The sequence below is a fragment of the Mus caroli genome, chromosome 13 (genome assembly GCF_900094665.2).
Source record: "Mus caroli chromosome 13, CAROLI_EIJ_v1.1, whole genome shotgun sequence".
Taxonomy (NCBI): Eukaryota; Metazoa; Chordata; class Mammalia; order Rodentia; family Muridae; genus Mus; species Mus caroli.
The window spans coordinates 62,800,033-62,823,979 of record NC_034582.1 but is presented as its reverse complement, the minus strand read 5'-3'; the positions used below and the strand labels follow the sequence as shown (position 1 = coordinate 62,823,979).

At 39.9% G+C, this 23,947-nt stretch overlaps 2 protein-coding genes across 2 annotated transcripts in view; both read left to right on the top strand.

Annotated features, from left to right (window-relative positions):
* Nucleotides 1–23,697, top strand: part of LOC115029093 (zinc finger protein 728-like) — a 35,715-nt gene extending 12,018 nt beyond the window's left edge. The window contains 3 exon segments of the mRNA XM_029468416.1: nt 8,609–8,633; nt 10,489–10,496; nt 21,984–23,697. Coding sequence (XP_029324276.1) covers nt 8,609–8,633; nt 10,489–10,496; nt 21,984–23,183 — 1,233 coding nt within the window. The 3' untranslated portion in view covers nt 23,184–23,697.
* On the top strand, nt 14,028–20,258 carry LOC110308526 (zinc finger protein 58). Its single transcript, XM_029468559.1, has 3 exons — nt 14,028–14,588; nt 19,528–19,654; nt 20,155–20,258. The coding sequence occupies exons 2-3, from the start codon at nt 19,531–19,533 to the stop codon at nt 20,256–20,258; spliced, it is 228 nt and encodes a 75-aa protein (XP_029324419.1). The 5' UTR covers nt 14,028–14,588; nt 19,528–19,530.
* Nucleotides 23,698–23,947: the final 250 nt, after the last annotated feature.

Sequence of the window (23,947 nt, the reverse complement as noted above, 5' to 3'; positions counted from 1 at the left end):
GTATCTCAAAAGCAAACAGAAAGGAAATTTTCATCACATTGGTTAGTGTTACCCCTATATGAATCTCCTCCTCCTCTTCCTCATCCTCCCTCTCCTCCTCTTCCTCTTCTTCCTTCTCCCCCTTCCCTTCTCCTCCCCCTCCTCCTCTTCCTCCTCCTCCTTTTCTTTTTCATTCTCTCATTATGAATGGGCATTTTTTTTCCTGATTTCTTAGAATGTGTTATTGGTATATATAAAATCTAGTGAGTTTTGCATGTTGATTTTATAAGCTGCTATTTTATTAAAAGTATCAGATTCACATACTGATATGCTAGAGGTCTTTTCAATAAAGAATCGAATCATGCCATCGGAATATAGGGATAGTTTAACTTCAGATTGAATTTTTGTACTTTTGCTCTATCTATATTGTCTTAATTCTGTAGTTAACAATTAGCACAGTATTCAATAAGAATCAAAATAGGTAGCCCTTGTCTCTTTCAGATTTTACAGGAAATGTTTTCATTAAATAATGAAATTGTTCTCTGCTTACTAAAGGTTGCTATCCGTTTGTCATGCACTAACTTTATTTTGGAGAGAGATGTTCCATCTATTCCTAGCTTCTTCCTCCATTGCACAACCTGATGAGTTGTGCAGCTCATCAGGTACCTTTTCTGCATCCACTGAAATGCTAATGTGATTTCTGTTTTTATGTCTACTAATGTGTAGCATTATATATTGATTTACAAATGTTGAGCCAATCCTAGGAGATAAAATCCAATTAGTTGTGATGTATAATAACTTCATATATCTCAGAAGTTTTTAGGTTTGGGTTTTGTTTGTTTGTTTGGAAGGGTATCTAAACATTCATTATGGATAGTGGTGTGGTATGGTGTGTGTGTGTGTGTGTGTGTGTGTGTGTGTGTATCTAGTTTTGTTATTTATACAAGCTCCTTAGAACTAGCTTGGTAGTTTCCTTCTGTTTCTATTTTTTGAAAGAATGTTCATAGTGCTGTTAGATCTTAAAAGCTTGGTAGAATCTTGCAGTACATCTGCCTGGTCCTGCACTCTGCTTCATATTCAGCCTTGTAGTTCCTGCTTCAGGCTCCTTACTGTTATAGGACTGGTTAGGATGTCTATATCTTCTGGCTTCATGTTTACTCAGTTGTAAATATTTAGAACTGTATTAATTTCTTCTACCATTTCTAAATTGTCTCCTATTTATTTCTTAGTCTCCCCCCTCCCACCTTCCCCTTTTCCTTTTTTTCCCCTCTGTTCTTCCCTCTCCTCTACCATCACCCCCCTGCCTACCTCTGTTTGTTTTGCTAGGATTTGGTGAATCTTCTCTATCTTATGAAATAACCCAGCATTTGCTTAGTTCTGTATTTTTTTTATCATGTCTCTACTTCATGAATTTTAGTACTCGTTTTTATTATTTTTAGTATATATTATGTATACTTTGTGTCAATTTCTGTATTTTGATTTGGCTCCTTTTCTCCAACTTTGAGGTGGATCGTTATGTTATTTGAGATCTCTCTGATATTTCAGTTAAGAATTTTAGTGGAACCTTTCTTTTTAGGACTTCCGTTCTCTTGGATTTATTCACTGAGCCATGGTTCAATTAAACATATATATCTTTTTAGTCACCAATTAGTTGTCCACTTTCTGAGATTAGTCTTTCTGTTTCTACTTTTAGTACGATATGCTCTGATAGGATTACAGGATTGCTTCTTTTCTGTTTTCATAAACGCTTGGTTGTGGCCTGTAATTTGGTTCATTTTAGAGATTGTTCCTTGTGCCCCTATCAGAATGCATAGTCTTCGTCTGTTCTTTGTAATGTTCTAGAGATATCATTGAAGTCCAGCAGATATTTTGAACATTTATCTTTGGAGTTTCTTTTTTTGGGGGGGGGGGGTCTCTGTATAGCCCTGGCTGTCCTGGAACTCACTTTGTAGACCAGGCTGGCCTCGAACTCATAAATCCGCCTGCCTCTGCCTCCCGAATCTTTGGAGTTTCTTAAACATGGATTTGGAGATCCAGAAATCTGACTCAAAACAAATATTGCTACATCTGTCTTTGAGTCACTAGACATATTATCTTCCTCTACTCTACATTTTTATTGTCTTTTCGGCTCTCTTACTTTATGGACATTGTTTACATATTTGCCTAAATCAGTTAGTTCTGTCAGAGCCTTTCTACTTTATGATCCTACCCAACCAAAAGGCATAGCAAAGCCACTAAAGCTGCACGCGAGTCTTCAGGTGCCTGAAGAATCAACCTCTTACATTAAGTTCTCTAAAAGCATAGTTCTCCTTATGTTCCCAATGATCTGGAGTTCAGATGCAGCCTTTGTTATTACTGGGTCCTTCAGTAATGTCCATCACTCTGATCCTCTGGCACCTCAGATAAAGATAGCCAGGTGTTTGGCATGGCTCTGGAAAAAACTCATCAGGGACAGTTTCTCTCATCTTGGATCAGCGTCTGAAGCCTTTGCTTTCAGGAGAGATGGTGGTTGTATTGCAGTTTCTCTGCCTCCACAGCAGGGAGGCCAATCCCATCTACTCGGGTGTCCCTCAGTCTCTCTTAGCCAGGCTGTAGCAGGCGCTTTCAATTCTAGTTTAAAAGTCTTTGCTGATTCCAGTTCAAGTGCTGAGTATTTCCTGATTGCACTACGACCTTTTATTGGCCATTGCTACACCTCTGCCTGCATGTTAGAACACAGATTTTGCTCTTTTGTTTTTGTTTTGTTTTTATCCAAGGCAGGACGTGAGGAATGTCATCTCTCACTTTTACCATGTTCTCCTGAGGGATGTTCGCTATGACTTTTACTATGGTTTTCTTTTGGCTGCTAAGATGTAAGAAAGGGCAAGCCAAGGCACCTCTCCTATCCTCTCTTTTCTCTAGCTTCACTTATCAGATCAGGGGCAAAGGTGAAGAATGTTGTCCCTAACTTCCTTTCTTCTTGCAATTCTTCCTTTACACAAAGAAATAAATGGCATTCTTGGATCCATTTCTTATTACACACTACAGAGGCCAGGCAACCTCTGTAGCTGCTTGCCAACAATCTCAACCCTGGATTTTACCATCAGAGGCTGCAAACATTGTCTCTAGACCTTTAACTTTTTTCAAGATATCCCCATAGCCAAATGGTGGACCACACTCATCAAGTTGGCATTCTACCCCATAGCACATAGACAAAGATTGCCCTTCTGGAATTCTTCCCATAGGCACATCTGATCCTGATTGTTAACATTAGTTGCATGTCTCACTTAAACTGTAGCAAGAACCATGCAGCCACTGTCAACACGGGAAAGTCTTGCTGTATTAAATATTGTTCTTGAATGCTCAACCTGATCAGCCTTAGTTAGTTGCATGCCTTGCTTCCTAGAGCCAGTACCATGCACACTTTTTCTCCCCAAATTATTGGTTTTATTGTGTCCCATTTCAGGCACCAATTATGTGTGTGACAGACATTTCATGGAGAGATGCAAAAGGTCAACACATATATGCACGCACACACACGCACACACAGAGACAAAAACATTTACAACACAGCCTGACTGACTGAGGCTTAGTATTGGGTGGGGCAGCAGGAAGTGTGCCTTTAGGTTATCCTAGAAATGACAGGGTAACGGCACCCATGGAACTGCAACAGTATGGCTGCCTTAAAAAAACCCTGAACACTGATAACAGCAATGGACATGCTAAAATGAGAGAGGGAAATCTTACCGAGCGAGAACTAGAAGCAACTAATGAGTGCTATAAGAGGGAGAATTAATCTTCCTCAGAGAGGTGTCTGCTAACTGGTTATCCGAGACCAAGTGATCAATCATAAATATAAAAGTAACCCTGAATGGACTCAGCAGGTTGCATTTGCATATTCGTTCACTTACATATATGTAACAATAATAAAGAGACCATGAATTTGAGGGGGAGGAAGGAGGAATATGGGAAGCTTGGAAGGAGGAGGGGTAAAATATGTAATTATATTTTCACTTTTTATTGCAAAAAATAAAAATAATTTGAAAGAGAAAAGTACATTGTATGAAATTCTCAAAGACTAAGAACAGTATTAAAAACAACACAAGCATTAGTGCAAGAGATAATGGCTGCTTGCAGAATGTGGTACTGATGTTGGTCATATCAGGAAGTGTATCCTTGTGATGGAGTAATGTCTGCTTGCAGAATGTGGTAGTGATGTTGATTAATCAGCAAGTGTATCCTTGTAATGGTGCAAAGAATGACAGGTGAATCTGTCTTTTGAGCAGATTGTAACTTTTCAACTACTGTGCATTAACACTCACCAAATACACATTTCCTAACTATATTTTTACTAAGTCCTTGCTAAAACTGTAACCATCTTGCCAGGTTCTAACTTGCAGTCTAGTATTAGAGCTTCCTCTTCACCACAGTCTGTATTAATTTTCCTGTGTCCATTACAACATAAAGATTCCAGTTCTGTCACCTAATATGAACTCAAGTTGTGATCAGTTATTGAAAGGAAGTTTTTAAGAAGACCAGAACATGAGTGGCTTCTGTCAATGGCTAGTGCCATCCTTCTACTGTCTCTGCTTAGAAGCTAGTATCTCTCATGTGTAAATATTTACTTCTGGTAGTTTGTGTATAACTGATATCAAGGATTACAAACCCAGGAATTGCAGTATCATGAATATATAAGTAACACTGAATGGACAAACAGAAGACAGTAAGAGAAGACAGGGAGACATATTAATCCATGCAGCTGTGAGTTTCTTTATTCCAAGTAGCTCCTTTTGTATCCTAAGAACTCAATTCTGATTTCTTCTTATTCAGGGAATCATCCTGTGTCCTGAGTTGTGGGAACTAAGGGAAGCTCAAGGAAGAGCATTCTGGACTTTCAGGATTCTGTCACTCAGGCACAATTTCAGGATTAGACAAGAGTCAAGACACTAAGCAATGCAGATTAAGCTTTAAGAAGCTGAAGCTCACCCTAATGCTGCATCGAGAGTCAATACATTCAGCATTCTACCTCAAGACCAGTCAACCCCTACCATGGAGCCATGTGACTCTCCCTCTGAGAAAAGAACACAGGAGCAGGTCCTTGTAGTGAACATTTAGCCTCCATTCTGAAAGCCAGGTATGGAAGGGTGAAATTGGTTCAGTGGTCATGAAAATAAAAATTCTTAAATAGCTTAAAAGCTAAATGAATGTATGGACTGAGGAAGTGGTGGACAGATGGAAAGATACTAAATACACGTTAGAAGTTTCTTTGTATGAAAATTCAGAAAGCAGGGAAATTTTTCCCCTTATACACAATCTCATTGTGTTTCCTGGCTGGCCTAGAACTTGCTATGTAAAATATTCTGTTCTCAAGCTCACATTAGTCCTTTTGACTGCCTGTGTTGGGATTTAAGGTATGTTCCATACAGCCCAGCCCAGAAAGCAGGACTGTTAGCCTTGTGCAAGTGTACTGAATTGTACTGCAGGCCATCACCTGCACAATGCTCACATGGAAATTGCTTTTGTAGCTGTGGACTCTGACTCATTTGTGGCTTGCACAGTATCATAATAGGTGAGATGCAGGCTGTGTTTGTTCATTTGGGGGGTTGGTATTTTTCTTAAATAGGTTATTGAAATGAGAAATTAGTTATCTTTCCATCTTTATCTGTTGTTTTTGTTTCTCCTTCATTAACATTTTCCCTAAACATTGCTTGGGCTAGCTTTGAACTTACTCTAACCCAGTCAGGCCTTTGAGTGTGATGATTCTATCTCAGGGATCACAGGTGGCTGCACCAGGCCTGGCTTCAAAATTTATTTTTAAGGACTAGCAATGAGTTGCCATATTAGTTGAAGAACACATAATTGTTTCCATGGCTTAAAGATTTTGAATAGAGCAGCAATGAACATGATTGAACATAGATCTCTGGAAGATGATTATTGATTGAGTACTGCTGCTTACTGGCTCACTCCCCATGCTTGTTCAGGTTGCTTTCTATACATCCAAGTTTACCTGCTCGGTTATGACACCACTGACTGTGTACTGGGTCTACTACACATCAGTCATAATTCAGGGAAAATGTCCTAGAGACCTACCTAGAGGCCAATGTGATGGATGTATTTTCATGATTGAGGTTCTTTCTTCTTATATCACCCTTGCTTTTGTCAAATTGACAAAAAGATGACCAATATAGTTGACTCCCTGTTACCATGACACAAAAGCACAACCCTATTAAACCATAACTTTTTCCTTTTCTGTTTACCCTCAAGATTTGATGCTAATATTCATATCACAATATAAACTACAGTCCAACTTGTAAAAGCCCCATGGTCTTTAAAAATTCAACTTTAAATTTCATCTCTTTAATATCCAATATCTTTTTAAAAGTCTAAAGTCTCTCAACTGATACTTCTTGCAAAATGAAAGCCAAGCTATCTCTTATTCCAAGAGAGGGGGACCAGGGATCAGTTACAGTCAGATCAAAGCCAATCCAAAAGTCTACAAGTCTAATAACTTAAGACGGGAACTAGCTGTGCAGAGGTGGCGCAGGCCTTTAATTCCAGCACTTGGGAGGCAGAGGCAGGTGAATTTCTGAGTTTGAGGCCAGCCTGGTCTACAGAGTGAGTTCCAGGACAGCCAGGGCTACACAGAGAAACCCTGTCTCAAAACAAACAAACAAAAACAAAAAACCAAAACAAACAAAAAACAGGAACTGAAGCAGAAGCAATGGAGGGACTCTGTTTACTGGATTGATCTCCATGTCTCACTCAGCTTGTCCTTGTTTTTTAAACTATGAAACCCAAGACCACTTGCCCAGTGGCAGCATCTCCAACTGTGGCCTGTGCCTTCTCTCATCAGTCATTGATCAAGAAAAACACCTCCACCTGTAGGCCAACCTGAGGGAGGCATTTTCTCAATATTTCCTTTTCCCAGATGGCCAATGTGTGTTTCAAGGTGACAAAAATATAAACAACACAAAGAGCTAGACTTGTACCCTTGAGCATGCTGGCTCAGACCTGCTCTGCCACAGGCAGCTAATCAACCTAGGATGGAATCTTCCAACCTAGATGAGGTCTATTGTTCTGCCACAGCTGCAGTTTTCTCGAAGATGCCACTACCTGCTGAGAGTCTGAACCTGTCTTCCTGACACAATCCTGATAAAGCAATGAGCCTGGTGACAAAGCAATGACTAGAGCCTGGTGTGATGGGGAAATGGGCTTTCCCCTTTTTAAGTTCAGACTCAAAAAGTAAACTTTGGGCCTTGATCAGTGCCTGTCTTGGTCTCATTCTTCTCTCGTCTCTCCCATACAGCCCCAGCCTTCCTCTCAGGAACCCAGTTCATGTAGTTGCTGGTGGCTACATAGACTCATGGACTTATGTTATCCAGACCACAGTTTATTAAAGTTTTAAAATCATTTCCATTACTTCCTTCAAAATAATGCAAGCTTAAATATCACATTCCTTAATGTTTTCCTCTTTTCTGTCCTGTACTTTTTTTTGAGAGGAGACTTCGTGTAGCATAGGCTAACCTTGAAGTACCTATGCCCTAAGCCAGTCTTAATTACCTCATTTTTTTTTTTACTGATATCTTTCAATGACTGATGTTACAGTCATGTGCCACCATCTTTGCTTCTTTTATAAATCCTTTACAGTTCTTCAGTGTTCCTGATTGGAGGTATTTATGATTTTGTGTGTGTTCATGTGTATGTGGGTACATTTGTCATGCTGTGCCTCTGCCTTTCTGAGAACAACGAGTGAGAGTCAGTTCTTTTACCAGGTGAGTACTAACGATCTACCTCAGGTAATGAGGCTGGGTACTAAGTATCTTTGTCTGCTGAGCCATCTTAAAGACATTCATTGTCCTTTAATTTTTCTTCACACTCTTCTTACTTTGGCAAGCATTTATATTTGCTAGTCTTCATTTTCTTCCCAACCCTGTCTCACTATGGAATCTTTATTTTGGGTTTATTCTTTGTGCTTTTTATACTTTATTGTAAGGTTGATTTCCTTTGTTTTCAGTTTGACCTTACTTACTATTGGTGTTCTGCCTGCTTGGTGTCCACAGTGGGCATAGGAAAGGTGACAGATTGCTGTTAGCTAATATGTCGGTGCTGGGAACCAAATCCTGGTCCTCTGGAAAAGCAGACACTGCTCACAGCAACGAGCCATCATTTCTCTATATTAACTTTTTCACACCTTGAGCAAAACCCTATACAAATAAAAAAAAATGTTGTGAAGACTTTGATTGCAACTCACTCCTTATTAAACACCAGAGAACCTGCACACTAGTGAAACCCTACAAATGTGCACTATGTGGTAAGGCCTTTAGTGTTCCCTTTGATTTTCCCCCCTCAGTACTGTTTGAACACTAGAAAATTCATACAGGGGAGAAACCCTTCAAGTATGAAGAATGTGAAAAGGCCTCTTCGTATCATTCACATTTTAATCTGCAGAAAGTGCATCACGCTGGACTGAAATCTTGCAAATGTGGAGTGTGGCAAACTTTTTACTATCCTTCTTGCCTTAAGGTTCATCAAAGAATTCATTCTCTGGAATCCCTCTAAGTGTGAAGTGTGTGACAAGACCTTTAAATCTTCATGGAAGCTCTCTAATCACCTGTGAATCCATTCACAAGTGTGAGCAAAATTTTACAAGTGTGAAGAATGTGGGAAAGCCTTTTGTAATTAAAAACTTTGTTTAGGGGGCTGGTGAGATGGTTCAGTGGGTAAGAGCACCCGACTGCTCTTCCGAAGGTCCAGAGTTCAAATCCCAGCAACCACATGGTGGCTCACAACCATCTGTAACGAGATCTGACGCCCTCTTCTGGTGTGTCTGAAGACAGCTACAGTGTACTTACATGTAATAAATAAATAAATCTTTAAAAAAAAAAAAACAAAAAACTTTGTTTAGCACAAATTACCTCAAACTGAGGAAAACCTTGCAAATGTGAAGAATTTGGGAAAATGTTCCACTTTACTTCAAGTCTTAGGCAATAGCAAATAATTCATTCTAGAAATAAGTCCTACAAATATGAAGACTGTGACAAAATGTTTTTACTTTCTTCCTCAACTTAAGAAACGTCAAATAATTCATTAAGGAAAGAAACCACACAAGTGTGATGAATATGACTAGGTATTTTATAGTCACAGAAGACTGTTTAGACAGCAGATAACTCATACTAGAGAAAAAGTTCACATATAAGGAAAATATGACTTTCAAATATAATAAATTCATTTCTATTCTCACCTTATTCAAATTTCTGGTCACATTCTAGCTAACTGAAAGTTAGCTAGACATTGTACTATGGATACAGATTGAATTTTGTAGGATTGACATTTCAATGTGACTGATGCTTCCACTCTCTGAGCATAATATGTATTTCATCCATTTAAGTATTTTTTTAATTCATGGATATTTTATCACTTCCTTTGTACAAAGTTCTCACTTTATTGGGTTAATTTATTCAAATATTTTGATAGTATCACAAATTGGATTATTTCCTTGAATGTTTTCCAGATAGGTTGCTTTGATTGTAGGGAATATAAGTATTTATTACTTTTTTAATTTTAATTTTTAGACTCTGAAATTCATTGGAGTTCACTAAATACTATTGTCTTTAGTTGAGCCCTTAGGGTTTTCTGCCTGTAGGCTGATGAGTGGAAAAGGAAAGACTTTCTCACCTCTTGATTTCTGTGTGTTTTATTCCTTTGCATTTTATGGAAACTCCGGGCAGTGGTTTAGGCTTATGTAGAAAAGCAATGATGAGACTGGATGACTGAAGAGAGGACGGCAGGTTCTCCCTGGATGTGTGATGTGAGCTCCAAGTGTTTTGTTTCTTTTGGTTTGTTTGTTTGTTACTGTATTTGAGTTGGTGTTTTGTGTGTGTGTGTGTTTGGTTTTGGTTTTAACTAGCTAATATTACTTGAAAAATTTCCCTGCTTCTCTTGTTCTGCTGAGATTTTTTTTTTTCAACATGGAAGAGTGTTAACATTTTAAGATTTCTGTTCTACATCCTTTCAATTGTTTCTCTGCCTCTCTTGTTCTGTTAAGGTGTCGCTGTGATTGTTTATTTTGGTTTTTTTAAAGGTAAAATTTGCTTTACATGTGAAGGACAGGTCTCTTTTTTTTTGTCATAATACCCAAACTTGTTGGTGGTGGTTTTTAATTTCATTTGCTAGATATATGTCTGAATCTGGGGCTGGAGAAATGGCTCAGTTGGTTAAGAAGAGTGGGTGGTCTTCTAGAGATTCTGGTAGCTCACAATTCTATGTATTTCCAGTTCCAGAGATTTGACACTTTTTGAAAAAATTATTTTCATTTTTTTAAGGTCCAGCCATTGCCCCCTTCCTGGTCTCACTTCTACAGTTCCTCATGTCATTCTTCCTGCCCCCTGCCTCCAAGAGGATGTGTGCCCAGGTTCCCTCCTCCTTCCTCCAGTAGGCCAACCCACTCCCTGGGCCTCAAGTCTCTTGAGGGTTAGATACCTGTTGAGTTCTTTTGACTACCATTGACAGTTGCTTGCACATGGTGTACAGACACACATGCAGGAAAAATACTTATATGCATCATTTTTAAATTAAATCCCGAGTCTATATTCATAAGATTCATTATTTCATAGTTGAATCAAATATGTTCCTGCATTGAAGAAAAAGCAAGTGGATAAGTGATGCCCATGCTTTTCTAACGTGCCTGATAAAACATCTGTCAAAAGAAACTGAAGAAAGGGTTTATTAAGATCATTGGTCTGAGGCTGCAGACGATCCCAGTGGTGAAATTGTTTGGCAGGACCGTGAAATAACCCATTACATTGATTCACAGTCCAACAACAAGGCTTGTTCTTTTCCCACCTGTCTTAGTTTTCTGTTGTTGTGTTAAAATACCATGAGCAAGGCAACTTGTAAAAGAAAGCTTTTAGTTTTGGGCTCATGGTTCAAGAGAGTTAGGGATGATGACTATCACAGTAGGGAGAGTGGCAGGAGGCAGGCAGTTTAGCACTGGAGTAACTTAGGGCTTACATCTTGATCTGTAAGTATGAGGCAGAAAAAGTCAACTGTGAATAGTGTGGGCTTTTTGAAACCTCAAGTTCTACCCTACCCCTCTGTGACAAGGCCATAGCTCCAAATCCTTCCATAACAGTTCCATCAACTAGAGACCAACAACTCAAGTATACGACTTGGGGTAGAGAGCATCCTCATTCAAAGCACCACCCATCCCTTCTCTTTTTTATTAGCCCATGAGCCTGTCCCACAGAATAGTGATGTCAACATACAGGGCGGCCCTTCTAACCTTAAGAGTCTATAACAATCATGTGTCCATCTCATTACCTGTACTTTAAGATTAACAGGGCAATATTTTTTTATTAATGTACCAAAAGTTATATAGCACTTTTCAACTTGACTAAATAAAGTGGTAATGGACCATCCGTGTCATTGCTGCAAGGTCACTTGGGGGAGAAAACAGTGGAGAATCACCACAAGCATAAAGAACTGATTTAGCACTTTGTTCATGCACGTTGAGCAAAGGTTCCTCCCCCAACATATGTATATCTTTCCTCCTTCAGCATCTGAAATTCGTAAGAGCTATTTAAAATTAGTAGCATGGAGTTCCAATAGGAGAGTATAACGGTTAGATTCTGTCAACATGACACAACTTAAGTCCTCTAGGAAGATGGAACCTTAATTATGGAATTATCTTTATCAGACTAGCTATAGTCTGGTAATTTCTTGATTGAGGATTGATAGGGGAAGGTGCTCAGAACCACCTTCATGGGTGAGGCCCTACTTCCCACTAACACATCAAGAATCAATCATTAATCAAGAAAATGCCCTAGGAATCTAGATAGAAGTATTTTCTCATTAGAGGTACCTCGTCCCAGATAACTACCCTATATTAAGCTGACCAAAAAAACAAAAAAGAATCCAACCTTGATGTGGTCCATAACCTGTATGCCAAATAATCACTTTAGTGTTGACCGAGGTGCTTTTGGTCAGGATATTCTTGGTAGCAACAGAAAGGGAAACTGACGCAGAGACTAAAGGAATGAAAAGGAAGGGTGCCTCTGTTTACAAGGATGTATGTGATGAGGTGGCCTATTTACAGTTTGTAGTGTGAACAAGATAACAAGTGGGGCATGCTTAAAAGCATTTCCCCTCTACCACTTACATCTGTAGAGCAGAAAACTGAGCTGGATCTTCTATGATGCCTTTTTTATTTCTTTGAATTAGAATGCTCACAAGCTAGACATTGCTAAATAAAAACTCCATTTAATCTTGTCCAAGAGAGAGACTTTCAGTATTATCAGCATGTGAAGCATAGGCAGATGACTTAGAACCAAGTAAAGAATAATCATCGAAGTAGTCCAGAAGGTGGATAGCTGTCTTAGTCAGGGTTTCTATTCCTGGACAAAACATCATGACCAAGAAGCAAGTTGGGGAGGAAAGGGTTTATTCAGCTTACACTTCCACATTGCTGTTCATCACCAAAGGAAGTCAGGACTGGAACTCAGGCAGGTCAGGAAGCAGGAGCTGATGCAGAGGCCATGGAGGGATGTTCCTTACTGGCTTGCTTCCCCTGGCTTGCTCATCTTGCTTTCTTATAGAACCCAAGACTACCAGCTCAGGGATGCCACCACCCACAAGGGGCCCTTCCTCCTTGATCACTAATTGAGAAAATGCCTTAAACTGGATCTCATGGAGGCATTTCTCAACTGAAGCTCCTTTTTCTGTGATAACTCCAGCTTGTGTCACATTGACACAAAACCAGCCAGTACAACAGCCAAAAGGCACAAGTTCCATAGGTAAATAGGAAACATTCCATATATGCATACATGGATAGAAAACCTCTGCTTTGTAGAGAGGAACTTGGGAAATATTTGCATTATGTATAACATCATATAATGCAGTCCATTGAACAACCTTTTAAAGGAGTTACAATTCTGAGCTAGATAAAGTATAAAACTACACAGTCAGGTCATATACCTCCCTGTAAAGGATACAGTAATGAAGGGTCCTGCACAGCTCTGGGGTGGGGGGTCCTGGTTAGTTCATATTGTTGTTCCTCCTATAGGGTTGCAGACCCCTTTAGCTCCTTTGGTGCTTTCTCTAGCTCCTTCATTAGGTGCCCTGTGTTCTATACAATAGATGACTAGGAGCATCCACTTCTGTATTTGCCAGGCATTGGCATAGCCTCACAAGAGATCGCTATATCAGGGTCCTGTCAGCAAAATCTTTCTGGCATATGCAATAGTGTCTGAGTTTGGTGGTTGTATATGGGATGGATCCCCAGGTGGGGCAGTCTCCGGATGGTCTTTCCTTTCATTTCAAGAGCTGAACTTTTAACTTTGTTCAATTATTAAAACCATCTGTGTGTTCTTGGCCCACTTCTGTACTCTACGGGTTCCAGTGTTCACAGGAATAGTTTTACCAGTTGTAGAATCTGATATATGTATATGGCTCACAGAAGAACAAGAATTATTTATGTATGCGTAGTGTTGAGTCAAAGCCATTACACCCAAAGGCCTTTACCCTAAACTATCCATCTTATTTAGAAATAAGGTCTCTATAAATAGCCCAGTCCAACCTTGGATCCCGGGTCCTTCTTCCATAAGCCACCAGGCAGCTAAGAGCACAATAAGGCACATCAATGCTGGTTTGAAAAATCATCTTTAAAAGATATTTTTTTATTCCCACACTAGTGATTGCTTCGTGGTGCTGATTTTTTTTTTCAAGGAGTAGTAAGATTAAAATCACAACACATGGATAGGAAAGGACCCGTCACCCTAATATTTCTGTCAAAGGCTTGACTCATATTCATATATCTCATGTTGTGGATCTGGAGATGAAAACCAGCCTGACTTCCCAATGGCTGTCAAGCATAGTAGGCTTCTTTTTCTCATACACTCCTGCGGGTTGCCAGGGACAAATCCAGGAACAGCCCTAGCTGATTTCCGGGAATTTCTTTCGCACAGACTTGTGGGAAATGTAGTTTGGCCACTGTGTCGTCACAGGGACCTGCTCCGGAAACAGTATTTGAGTCTGAAAGTGTGCGGTTTCCCCAAAGTTGGGTGAGAGTGCTGTCCTGCTCAGCTCTCGAGTTGCATCGCTGACATCGAGGTTGGTCCAGGGAGCAGCGCAGCCTGAGGCACTGTTCGAGGTGCGGGGATCCATCTAGCAGCAAGCAGAGCAGCGATGGGTGGGAGGTCGGGAGAAACTGACCTGCGCTGTCCTTACATTCTGGTCCATAAAGATACTGGTCAGGGCTGGGGAGAGGGCGTGTCTGACGGTGCCCTGATTGATGTTTGTCAGAACTCTGAGCACAACCCGAGTCTACCGTGGGCTTCTGGGACAGGAGTGCAGGATGGTTGCATGGGAGTGGGATATGGTGCAAAGATCAGGCTTGGTGGGTCAGCTGAGGAACTTGCATCTCAGGTGGTGCTGAGAGCTCACTTTCCCGCTTGGCTGGGAAGACTTTGTTACTAGCTGACCCCCACTCTCAGATGAATCTTGAGGTTTTCTCAGTACATCTAAAATAGGTGGGTTTTCTGCCTCTCGAGTGTTTCACAGAACGCCGGTATGATCATGGAGTATTGATTGTCATCGTTTTTCTCGGCCAGTCGGCCAGTCGGTGAATTAAACGGGTAAGAAAAGAATCAGAGACACAACCGGTCGTAGCTGGGAAATTCTGGGGCACCGTGGACAAATCTACCAGAATCACCTGATAAAGAAAAGCTCTGGCTAGGGCTGAGGGAGAACAGGTGCGGTGGGCACATGGAGAGAAGCAACCACTGGCAGGTAGAGTGAGGGGTGGGGAAGCTGATGTCCCGCTTCACCTTTAGGGCTGGCGTTTCTTAAGCCTTTGAAGGGTTCCAGCCCTAAGTTTTGGTTGATTACTTTTCAAGAAAGACAGGATGTCTACTTGGCCCACAACTGTTGTACAAACATGCTTCGATCTGGTCTTGAACTTGAGCCAGTCCATTAGCAGGGACCCCCGGAGCAGTGGGGGAAAAGCTCACCTTGTTTTAGGCTGCTAAGCGTTTGTGTCAGGTCAGCAGGGTGAGGGAGAACTTAAAGAACGTTATGCACTTATGTAATTTAAGGTAAACGGACCTCATTCCCACTCTGGAATTCTCCTTCTCTGAAGCAGTCACAGTGGTTTACACCCCCTCCCCTGCTTTTCTGCCTCTTGTATGGCTTCTCCTTCCTTACACTGTACATCAAAGTGTGTAGAATGCATCTCTGGTTAGCCAAAACTGAAACCCTGCTCCTGCTCCTCACATGGGGGAATGACAGCCAGATTTACATGTGGCATCAACCAGTGTACTGGCTAGTTTTGTGTCAACTTGACACAGGCTGGAATTATCACAAAGAAAGGAACTTCAGTTGGGGAAATGCCTCCACGAGATCCAGCTGTAAGACATTTTCTCAATTAGTGATCAAGTGGGGAGGGTCCCTTGTGGGTGGTTCCATCTCTAGGCTGGTAGTCTTGGTTCTATAAGAGAGCAGGCTGAGTATGCCAGGAAAAATCCCTCCATGGCTTCTGCATCAGCGTCTGCTTCCTGACCTGCCTGAGTTCCAGTCCTGACTTCCTTTGGTGATGAACAGCAATGTGGAAGTGTAAGCTGAATAAACCCTTTCCTCACCAACTTGCTTCTTAGTCATGATGTTTTGTCCAGGAATAGAAACCCTGACTAAGACAACCAGTAAAACAATATGTCATTCCTTCCTCTTGGGAAGGTTAGTTCCATTGGGAACCTTCCGTTGGGAAGGTGCCCTGTAGTGTCCAGTCCTACCTGGTTCTTTTAGAATCTTCTTGTTGTATGCTAACCTGTGTAAGAGACAGCTTGACAGGTGGCATTACTAGTTTTCTTGCTACTAACCTTGCTGTGTAACAGAGGCCATTCTTGGAAACTTGGAAGGGAAAGTATGCTGGATAATGGCGTCCAGGTCTTGGTCATCTAAATGATTATGTCAGAGGCCATTGAGAAAAATTACAGATGTTATTTGGACAGAATTGAATAGAAACCAAATCCGTATGCATGAAATAGACTTGAGAAACACAGATTTTCATTACTTTGTCTTATGGGGTTTGAAAAGTTGCAGTCATTGGGTTCATTCAAAATTGTTTTCAAATGCAATGACATAAATTAAGGTGTAAAGTGTGTGTCCAGATTGGCTGGCCATCTCCTTAAATCCTACATCCTGTTGCTCATTTCTTTGTGGTATCCACATAAGTCAGTGAATGAGAATGTAATTCACAACAGTTTGTTGGGCATATACCACTTACTAGTATGTTAAGAAGACTCAGTAACCATATACTGATTATTTAAAATCCAGATATGTCTAGACATCTGAAGTACAGAAGAAATCCTGTGATACTTAAATGACCCTAAAATTCAAATTCATTGCACTTTTTAAATAAATATGTGGCAGATGTTCTATCATATCCCTTTTAGGGTTCCAGTTATAGTATCTGAGTTTTCCTATTGCAAAAACATGTTAACTTAAACCAAAAATGGATGATTGTTGTCTGCCACACTTTTGTGTGTCACGTTGGGAAAGACAGTGCAGTGTTGCTTACTGAAGCACTTAGTGTATTTTTAAAGCACTATGTTCTTTAATTGATAAATAAGCCCTGTCTGAATGGAGAGTCGTTATTGTGTGGAGCCTGGTGAGTAACACTTGCTTTCTGTCTAGCCTGGACTTTCCTACAATTTTCTAGGAATAAGGTTTGTCTGGTATCTCTGAGGAACACTGACCATAGATACAAGAGTTCTTGTGAGTTTAGCTCTTGGACCCGCCTCTGTTCAAGGGAAGGAAAATTGGATTCCCAACTTAGGAATAGAGTAAATTTGCAGCAGTTTTCAATAAATCACAGTTTGTCCCTTCTGGCCAGAATTTATTTGCATTTCCTCTTTACAGGAAATGAACGTTGTCAGTCTCAACTTGTCCTGAAATGTTTGCTTTAATTGTATTGGTTAAAATCCCAACTAACTGAGATTCTTGTGGCAGGCTTTCTGCTGTCCCCTCACAGACTTCTCATGGTGAGAAATGTGGCCTGAATATCACAGGCACATCCCCATAGCGAATTGGGGTGGTATGCTCTGGTCAGCGTTAGGGACTGATCCTAGCAGTCACATCACCATTGGAGACCTGCTCCAGTTCTCTCAGAGAAAAACGTTTTGACGTCACTCTGCCCAGAGTTACTGCAGTTCTCCAGGCTGACCATTTTCCCTGCTGTGGGCAGTCTCATAGATAAAGAAGAGTGGAATCTGTGGTTTTCATTTACTTGTAAATGTGGGAAAGGGTTCTGCTATCTACAAAGATGCTTTCAACAGAGCCTGTGTTTTCCTTGAGAAGTGACAGAATTTTATCCATTATGTCATTCATTCTACTTGGAAGTCTACTGGCTTCACTATTTCTTCACTCCACCCTTATGATTAAATACTTTTTTTAGTATAATCTTTCTTTCCAAAGTGTATGCTTCATCCATCCCTACCAGGAGGGAGATTGGGAAATGTCATAATTATATTTTAATTAAATAATACTCAAGAAGAAAAGGGATAAAGTCATATAAGCTGGGGAAATATGGCTGAAACTAGAAATGACCTAAGGCACAGAAAGACTGTATTACATGACCCCATTCATATGTTAAATGTGTAGAGCTGTAACTCATAGATGTTGGAAATATAGTGGGTTTTTTCATTGGCCAATGACATTGGAAAGCTGCGGCGTGAGGACATACTTAGCTTGGATGCTCTGAAATGATGCTCTAGGAGGATTAAAGCTCACAGCATTGTTACCCTGGATGCTGGATGTGTGTAAACTATGGTCTGTACATTTTAGAACTGAACAAGACAGCACTTTTGACATGGTAATAATAAAAATGTTGTTTGAGGAGATTAACTATCAAAGTACTTTTTATCTGTTGTTGTCTCAAAGGCTTACTGCCTCTGCCTAACCTAGTCCTAGTCCTGGAAATTTCTAGGCTCCATACAATCTTATCTTTGCTTAGAATGTTTTCAGCCTCTGAGACTTGCTGCTGAATCAACTCGCCCTTTCTTGTTCTTTCTGATCGCTCGATGGCTGGCTGGTTCTACTCAGCTGTTCTGGCTCAAACTCCTCTCCCAGGTAACTTATTCAATCCAGCTGTTCAGCATCTTACTGAATTGCTCTGTTTGCCCTCAAGCCAACCCTAGCAATCTGTTCCAATCTTCTGGCTCCTCCTCCTTCCTTGCTCGTTCTATCTTTACCTATGTCTAGCTTGTTCTCTCTGCAATCTGTCTCCATAAAACGCTGTGGTAAAACTTCCTCCTTCTCCCTCTGTGCTGCTCTACCGTCCCTCTCAACTCTACCAATATTGCTCTCCAGGAACTCATTCCTGCTCTGTATTCTCTTCCTCCTGTACTGTCTGTCTCTCCCTTAAGTAGCTTCCCTATCCTCTCTTCTCATGAGAGTTGGGCAGATCCTTTTCTGTCAGATTCTTTCTCTGATTTGTCACCTTTTCTGTCACTCAATTAGACATCACTTTCAAACAAGGGTGCTTTCCTTTACAAATTAACTTTGTCTTCTTTGTTTAGGATTAAAGGTGAGTACTAAGGGCATGTCTATATGCTAGCCAGAGGGATTAAAGGTCTGTGAATTCTTTTTTTTTTTTTTTTCTTTTTGGTTACATCACTTGGCTGTTCCGTCTTGAGTCTCTAGGTGACCTGTCGTTACAATCACTATTGAACCATGTATAAATTAAGGAATCAAGACCCCCAGCCCAGAGCCTCTGCATCATAATCCACATTTGCATTGCATGGCATACTCATGACTGTAGGCTTGCTTTCCACTTCACAAAACTGTGCATATAAAGTGTTGGGAAGTTCCTTCTCCTTCACCATGACTATCCTCTGAGAAATGTCTGTCTGTATGCATCATGGATAAAACCAGCATGTGGCACTAAATACAGGTTTTTCCATGGAAGCATGTGTCTTAAAAGTAGAGTATCCACATGGGCTTGTGGGATCTTCTGCCTGCATGTGACCACATCTAAAGCATGTAAGGAATATTACTAACCTATGGTAGAAGCATTCTAGCTCTCTTTTCCTCCTGGGCAAATTATAACATTGTAGAAACAAGCACCAGATGCCTGTATTAGTTAGAGTTTCTATTACAGTGCTAAACTAAGTAGTATGGCCAAAGCAACTTGGAGAAGAATGGATTTATTTCAACGTAGAACTTCAGGTAACGTTAAGTCCATCACTGAGTGAAGTCAAGGCAGGAAACTGGAGCATAGGTCATGAAGAAACCCTGCAAAATGGGCTTGCTCTTCATGACTTGCTAATTCTGTTTTCTTATATCATCTAAGAGCACCTGCCCAGGTGCTACACCACCCACAATGGGCTGGATTATCTCTTATCAGTGAATAACAGTCTTTTACAGGGTGTGGAATGTACATTCTCAATTGAGGTTCCCTCTTCTCAAATTATCCTAGCTTGTGTGACATTGACAGAGAACTAATATGTCTAGATCCACAATGCCTGTTATTAGTGGTTTTAATTAAAGTGTGGGTATCATTCATGATCTTAATTTCAGGAAATGCTGTCCTTCTGGGATGTGGCCATTGATTTCTCTCCAGAAGAGAGGGAATGCCTGGAGCCTGCTCAGTGGGATCTGTACAGAGATGTGATGCTGGAGAATTACAGCCATCTGGATTTCCTGGGTGAGGATCACGTCCCCTTTGAATTTTTATTTCACTGTCAATGCATTTCTTCCTCTGTACATTATCTCACACGAGCTCATGTTTTCCCACAGCATGTTTCATCTTCTTAGTTTTAAAGAAAAATTTGGGAATGTGCTTAGGCGAGAAACACTGCTTTCTCTTTTGTGTGTTTAGCCTGTCTGTGTTGGTTGAATGCATCCTTCTTCACAGAAGTGGGAATGTTAGAAACACTGTTTCAGTAGGCATGTACCTTACATAGAAAAAAAACAAAGTTTCACAATTCAATTTTAATGCCTTTCCCTTTACATTAAACTCAGAATCTGGACACTGTATCTTCCTTCACATAATGTAATGATCCTGTCAGAAGACATTTAAGGAACTAATTGTATGCAGTCATTTATTTCAGCATCTCTTTCCTTACACACACAGTGCTGAAAGGGACATGCCCATTCCCAGGAGAAGGACACTTGAACAATCTTGTTCTCTTTTCCTCCAAACAGGTCTTGCTCTCTCTAAGCCATTCCTGGTGACATTTCTGGAGCAAAGACAAGAGCCTTGGGACGTGAAGAGACAAGCAGCAGCCGCTGTGCACCCAGGTGTGTAGGAACGAGGGGGTGAGAGAACAGAGTTGAGGTCCAGAGATCCAACAGAAAGCCAAGCTTCACCATACACATTGAGATAGTGCTGTCGAGGAAATCACTCTTTAGATCACTCCTTTCATGATTTTTGTTTATGGTGGTTTAATTTTCTTAAATTTTGTATTTCCCTGATCACCATTAAGATGTGCTCATCTTTACAGTGACTTCAAAGAACTTCATTTTTGAGTTTACATTGTAACTGACTTTGCAACCTTTGAAAAATCTACACACTGATTTTCTAAAGACCTATGTGTGAATCTGTGTAAGGCAGTAACTTCATGCATAAATATATTTTATATTCACTTATACTCAAATCACCTCATCAGAATTCTTTGTGAATGATGAAAATGTATCCTCATTTTTTTCCCTATTACACACTCACTAGTAAAGATTTAAAATGTATATCCTTTCTGGAAATATAGTCATGGATTAAAACTGCCCAATACTCAAAAAATTTTAATAGCTCATCAATACATTTTCAGAATATTGTGAATTCAGTGTGTTTTTTTCTTGGAAGTTTGATTGTGTGTTCCTTGGCAGTGGTTAATCTATAAGCATTTGTTTATCTGTAACCGGAATAACTTTGTGGATAGATTATCCAACGATACGCACTTCAGGCCAGTGTGAGATAACGATATATATGAGTTCTGGTTCTGTGAGCATCAGGATTGTGTGTTTCCACTTCATGTGTAAGCAGGAGTCTCTGTTTGCATGTCTTGAACATTGTCTCTTTTCATTGCTCAGTGGGTGTTTCATCTTGTAAATTAATAGTTCTTACAAAGATGGCAAATTTTAACACTTTTTCTTTGGCAATATATTGTCTTTAGCAGAAGTTATTCATAGGTTAACCTAAATTCATAGGTGAACCTAAATTTTTTTCATAATTTTGATAGTGTGATATTTGTCATCCTAATAGAATATAATGCTGTCTGAAACCCAAAGGGTATATTATTTAAATTAATTGTAGACATATTTATTATGCACATTTTCATTCATACCTATAATTCTAAAATTCATACTTAGGATAAAAATGGTGTTTCTGTATTGCTTCAGTCTCACTCAGTCACCACTTATCTTCTGTTTTCCAAGTTGATAATGCCAGGTGTGTCCATGTATAATATCTATGTGTACTAAGGGTATTTATTTTTATTCACATAATACCCTTAGGATATTCTTTTGTCATAGATAATTACTACTTATTTAGCTACTTAACTTTGAATAGTGTGCCTTTCTTTTTGTTTGTTTATTTGTTTGTTTGTTTGTTTGAGATAGGGTTTCTCTGTGTAGCCTTGACTGTCGTCCTGGAACTCAATCTGTACACCAGGCTGGCCTTGAACTCACAGATACCCACTTCTGTCTGCCTCCAGAGTGCCAGGATTAAAGGCATGCACCACTACTACCTGGTGGGCATTATTTCTATAATCAATTTGACCAAGCTTTTATTTCAGTAGAAGCTTAGATTGTTTCCTCCTACTATAGTTTCTGAATCATGCTAAATGAATACAGGGGTAGGAATGTTGTGTTCTTTCTGATTTATCAATAAAAATGTAAATATGAGTAAATGTCTCCATTTAAAGGTAAACATTAAAAATATAAAGAATATGCTAAGCTTTTGTTCATATATCACCTTTTGGTCAACAGGAAAAACACTCAATAAATGTAAAGATTTCAGCAAGGCCTTTTTTTGCAAGTCACTGCTTACTCAGCACCAGAGAATTCGTACAGGGGAGAAAGCCTTCAAGTGTGAGGAATGTGGTAAGGCCTTTAATAATCGTTCAAACCTTTCTGAACACAAGAGAATACATACTGGAGAAAAACCCTACAAATGTGAAGAATGTGGTAAGGCCTTTCGTATTCGCTCAAAACTTTCTACACACCAAAGAGTTCATACGGGAGAAAAACCCTACAAATGTGAAGAATGTGGTAAGGCTTTTAATAGTCATTCAAACCTTTCTGAACACAAGAGAATACATACTGGAGAAAAACCCTACAAATGTGAAGAATGTGGCAAGGCCTTCAGTACTCGCTCAACATATTATAGACACCAGAAAAATCATACTGGACAAAAACCATACAAGTGTGAAGAATGCGCCAAAGAATTTTCCTACCCTTCATTGCTTAAGGTACATCAAAGAATTCATTCTGCAGAGAAATCTTACAAGTGTGAAGAATGTGGGAAACCATTTTACTGTCCTTTATTGCTTAAGAAGCATCAAATAATTCATTCTGCAGAGAAACCCTACAAGTGTGCAGAATGTGGGAAAGCCTTTCACTACCCTTCATTGCTTAAGCGACATCAAAGAATTCACGCTGGAAAGAAACCCTGTAAGTGTAAAGACTGCGACAGGGCATTTTACTCTTCTGCATTCCTTAAGCGTCATCAAAGAATTCATTCTGAAGAGAATTCCTACAAGTGTGGAGAATGTGGCAAAAGGTTTTGTTCTTTTCCACACCTTCAGTATCACCAAAGATTTCATTCTGGAGAGAAACCATACAAATGTGAACAATGTGGGAAAACATTTTCTACTCTCTCATACCTTCCTTGGCATAAATTGCGTCATTCTGGGGAGAAATCATACAAATGTGAAAAATGTGGAAAAATGTTTTACTCTACTTTGGACCTTAAAAAACACCAAAAAATTCATGAATATAAGTGTGGGGAATGTCACTATGGCTTTCCTAATTACGCAGCCCTTACTGCACACCAGAGAGTTCATACTGGAGAGAAACCTCATGTATGCGAACAATGTGGGAAAGACTTTTCTAGGATCGATAGCCTCAATCAGCATCAGCTTGTTCATACTGGAGAGAAACCCTATAAATGTGAAAAATGTGGCAAGTGCTTTTACCGATCTTCATCCCTTAAAAGACATCAAGGAACTCATTCTTAATAGAAAATTTGACAAGTGATATGTGATAAAAAAAAAAAAAATCTTGCAAAATATTCAGACCTTGCTCAAGACAAATGAAACCATTGAGTAGAGAAGCCATGTGCCTGTGAGGAATGCTGAGTGGTTTAACATGAAGTCAACACTTTCTACCATCAGTAACGTTCATTCTGCAGAGAAACTTGCCCAACTGTGGAGGAAGTGACAGGCTTTTAGTGTTTCTTCAAATCTTAAATAACAATGATCTTCATCCTGAACATTGACGTTATCATGTGAAGGATGTAGTGGAGGCATTAGTTATCATTCAGTCCCAACCTCAATAATTCATTCCTGACAGAAACTGTACTTATGTGAAGAAAAAGACCAAGGCTTAGCTACTCCTTATGTCTACATAAGCATGAAAGCCTAACATCTGAATGCGTGCTTTCCTGGATCATAGTGCCTTATGGGCCTATCTGGGGGCATTTTCTTTTTTCTTTTTCTTTTTTTTCTTTTTCTTTTTCTTTTTTCTTTTTCTTTTTCTTTTTCTCTTTCTTTTTCTTTTCTTTCTCTTCTTTGGGGGGGAGGGGGCATTTTTTTGATTGTTAACTGATGTAGTAGTGTCCAGACAGGACAAGCATCACCACCTTGGGGAAGTATTCTTGGGTTACCTAAGGATTTGGGGTGGGCAGGAGACTAATATGTCACGAAGCATGGTTTCTGCTTCACTTGCTGCCCTAACTTCCCTGGAAGAGAGACAATGACCTTTATGTTGAAATAAACTATTT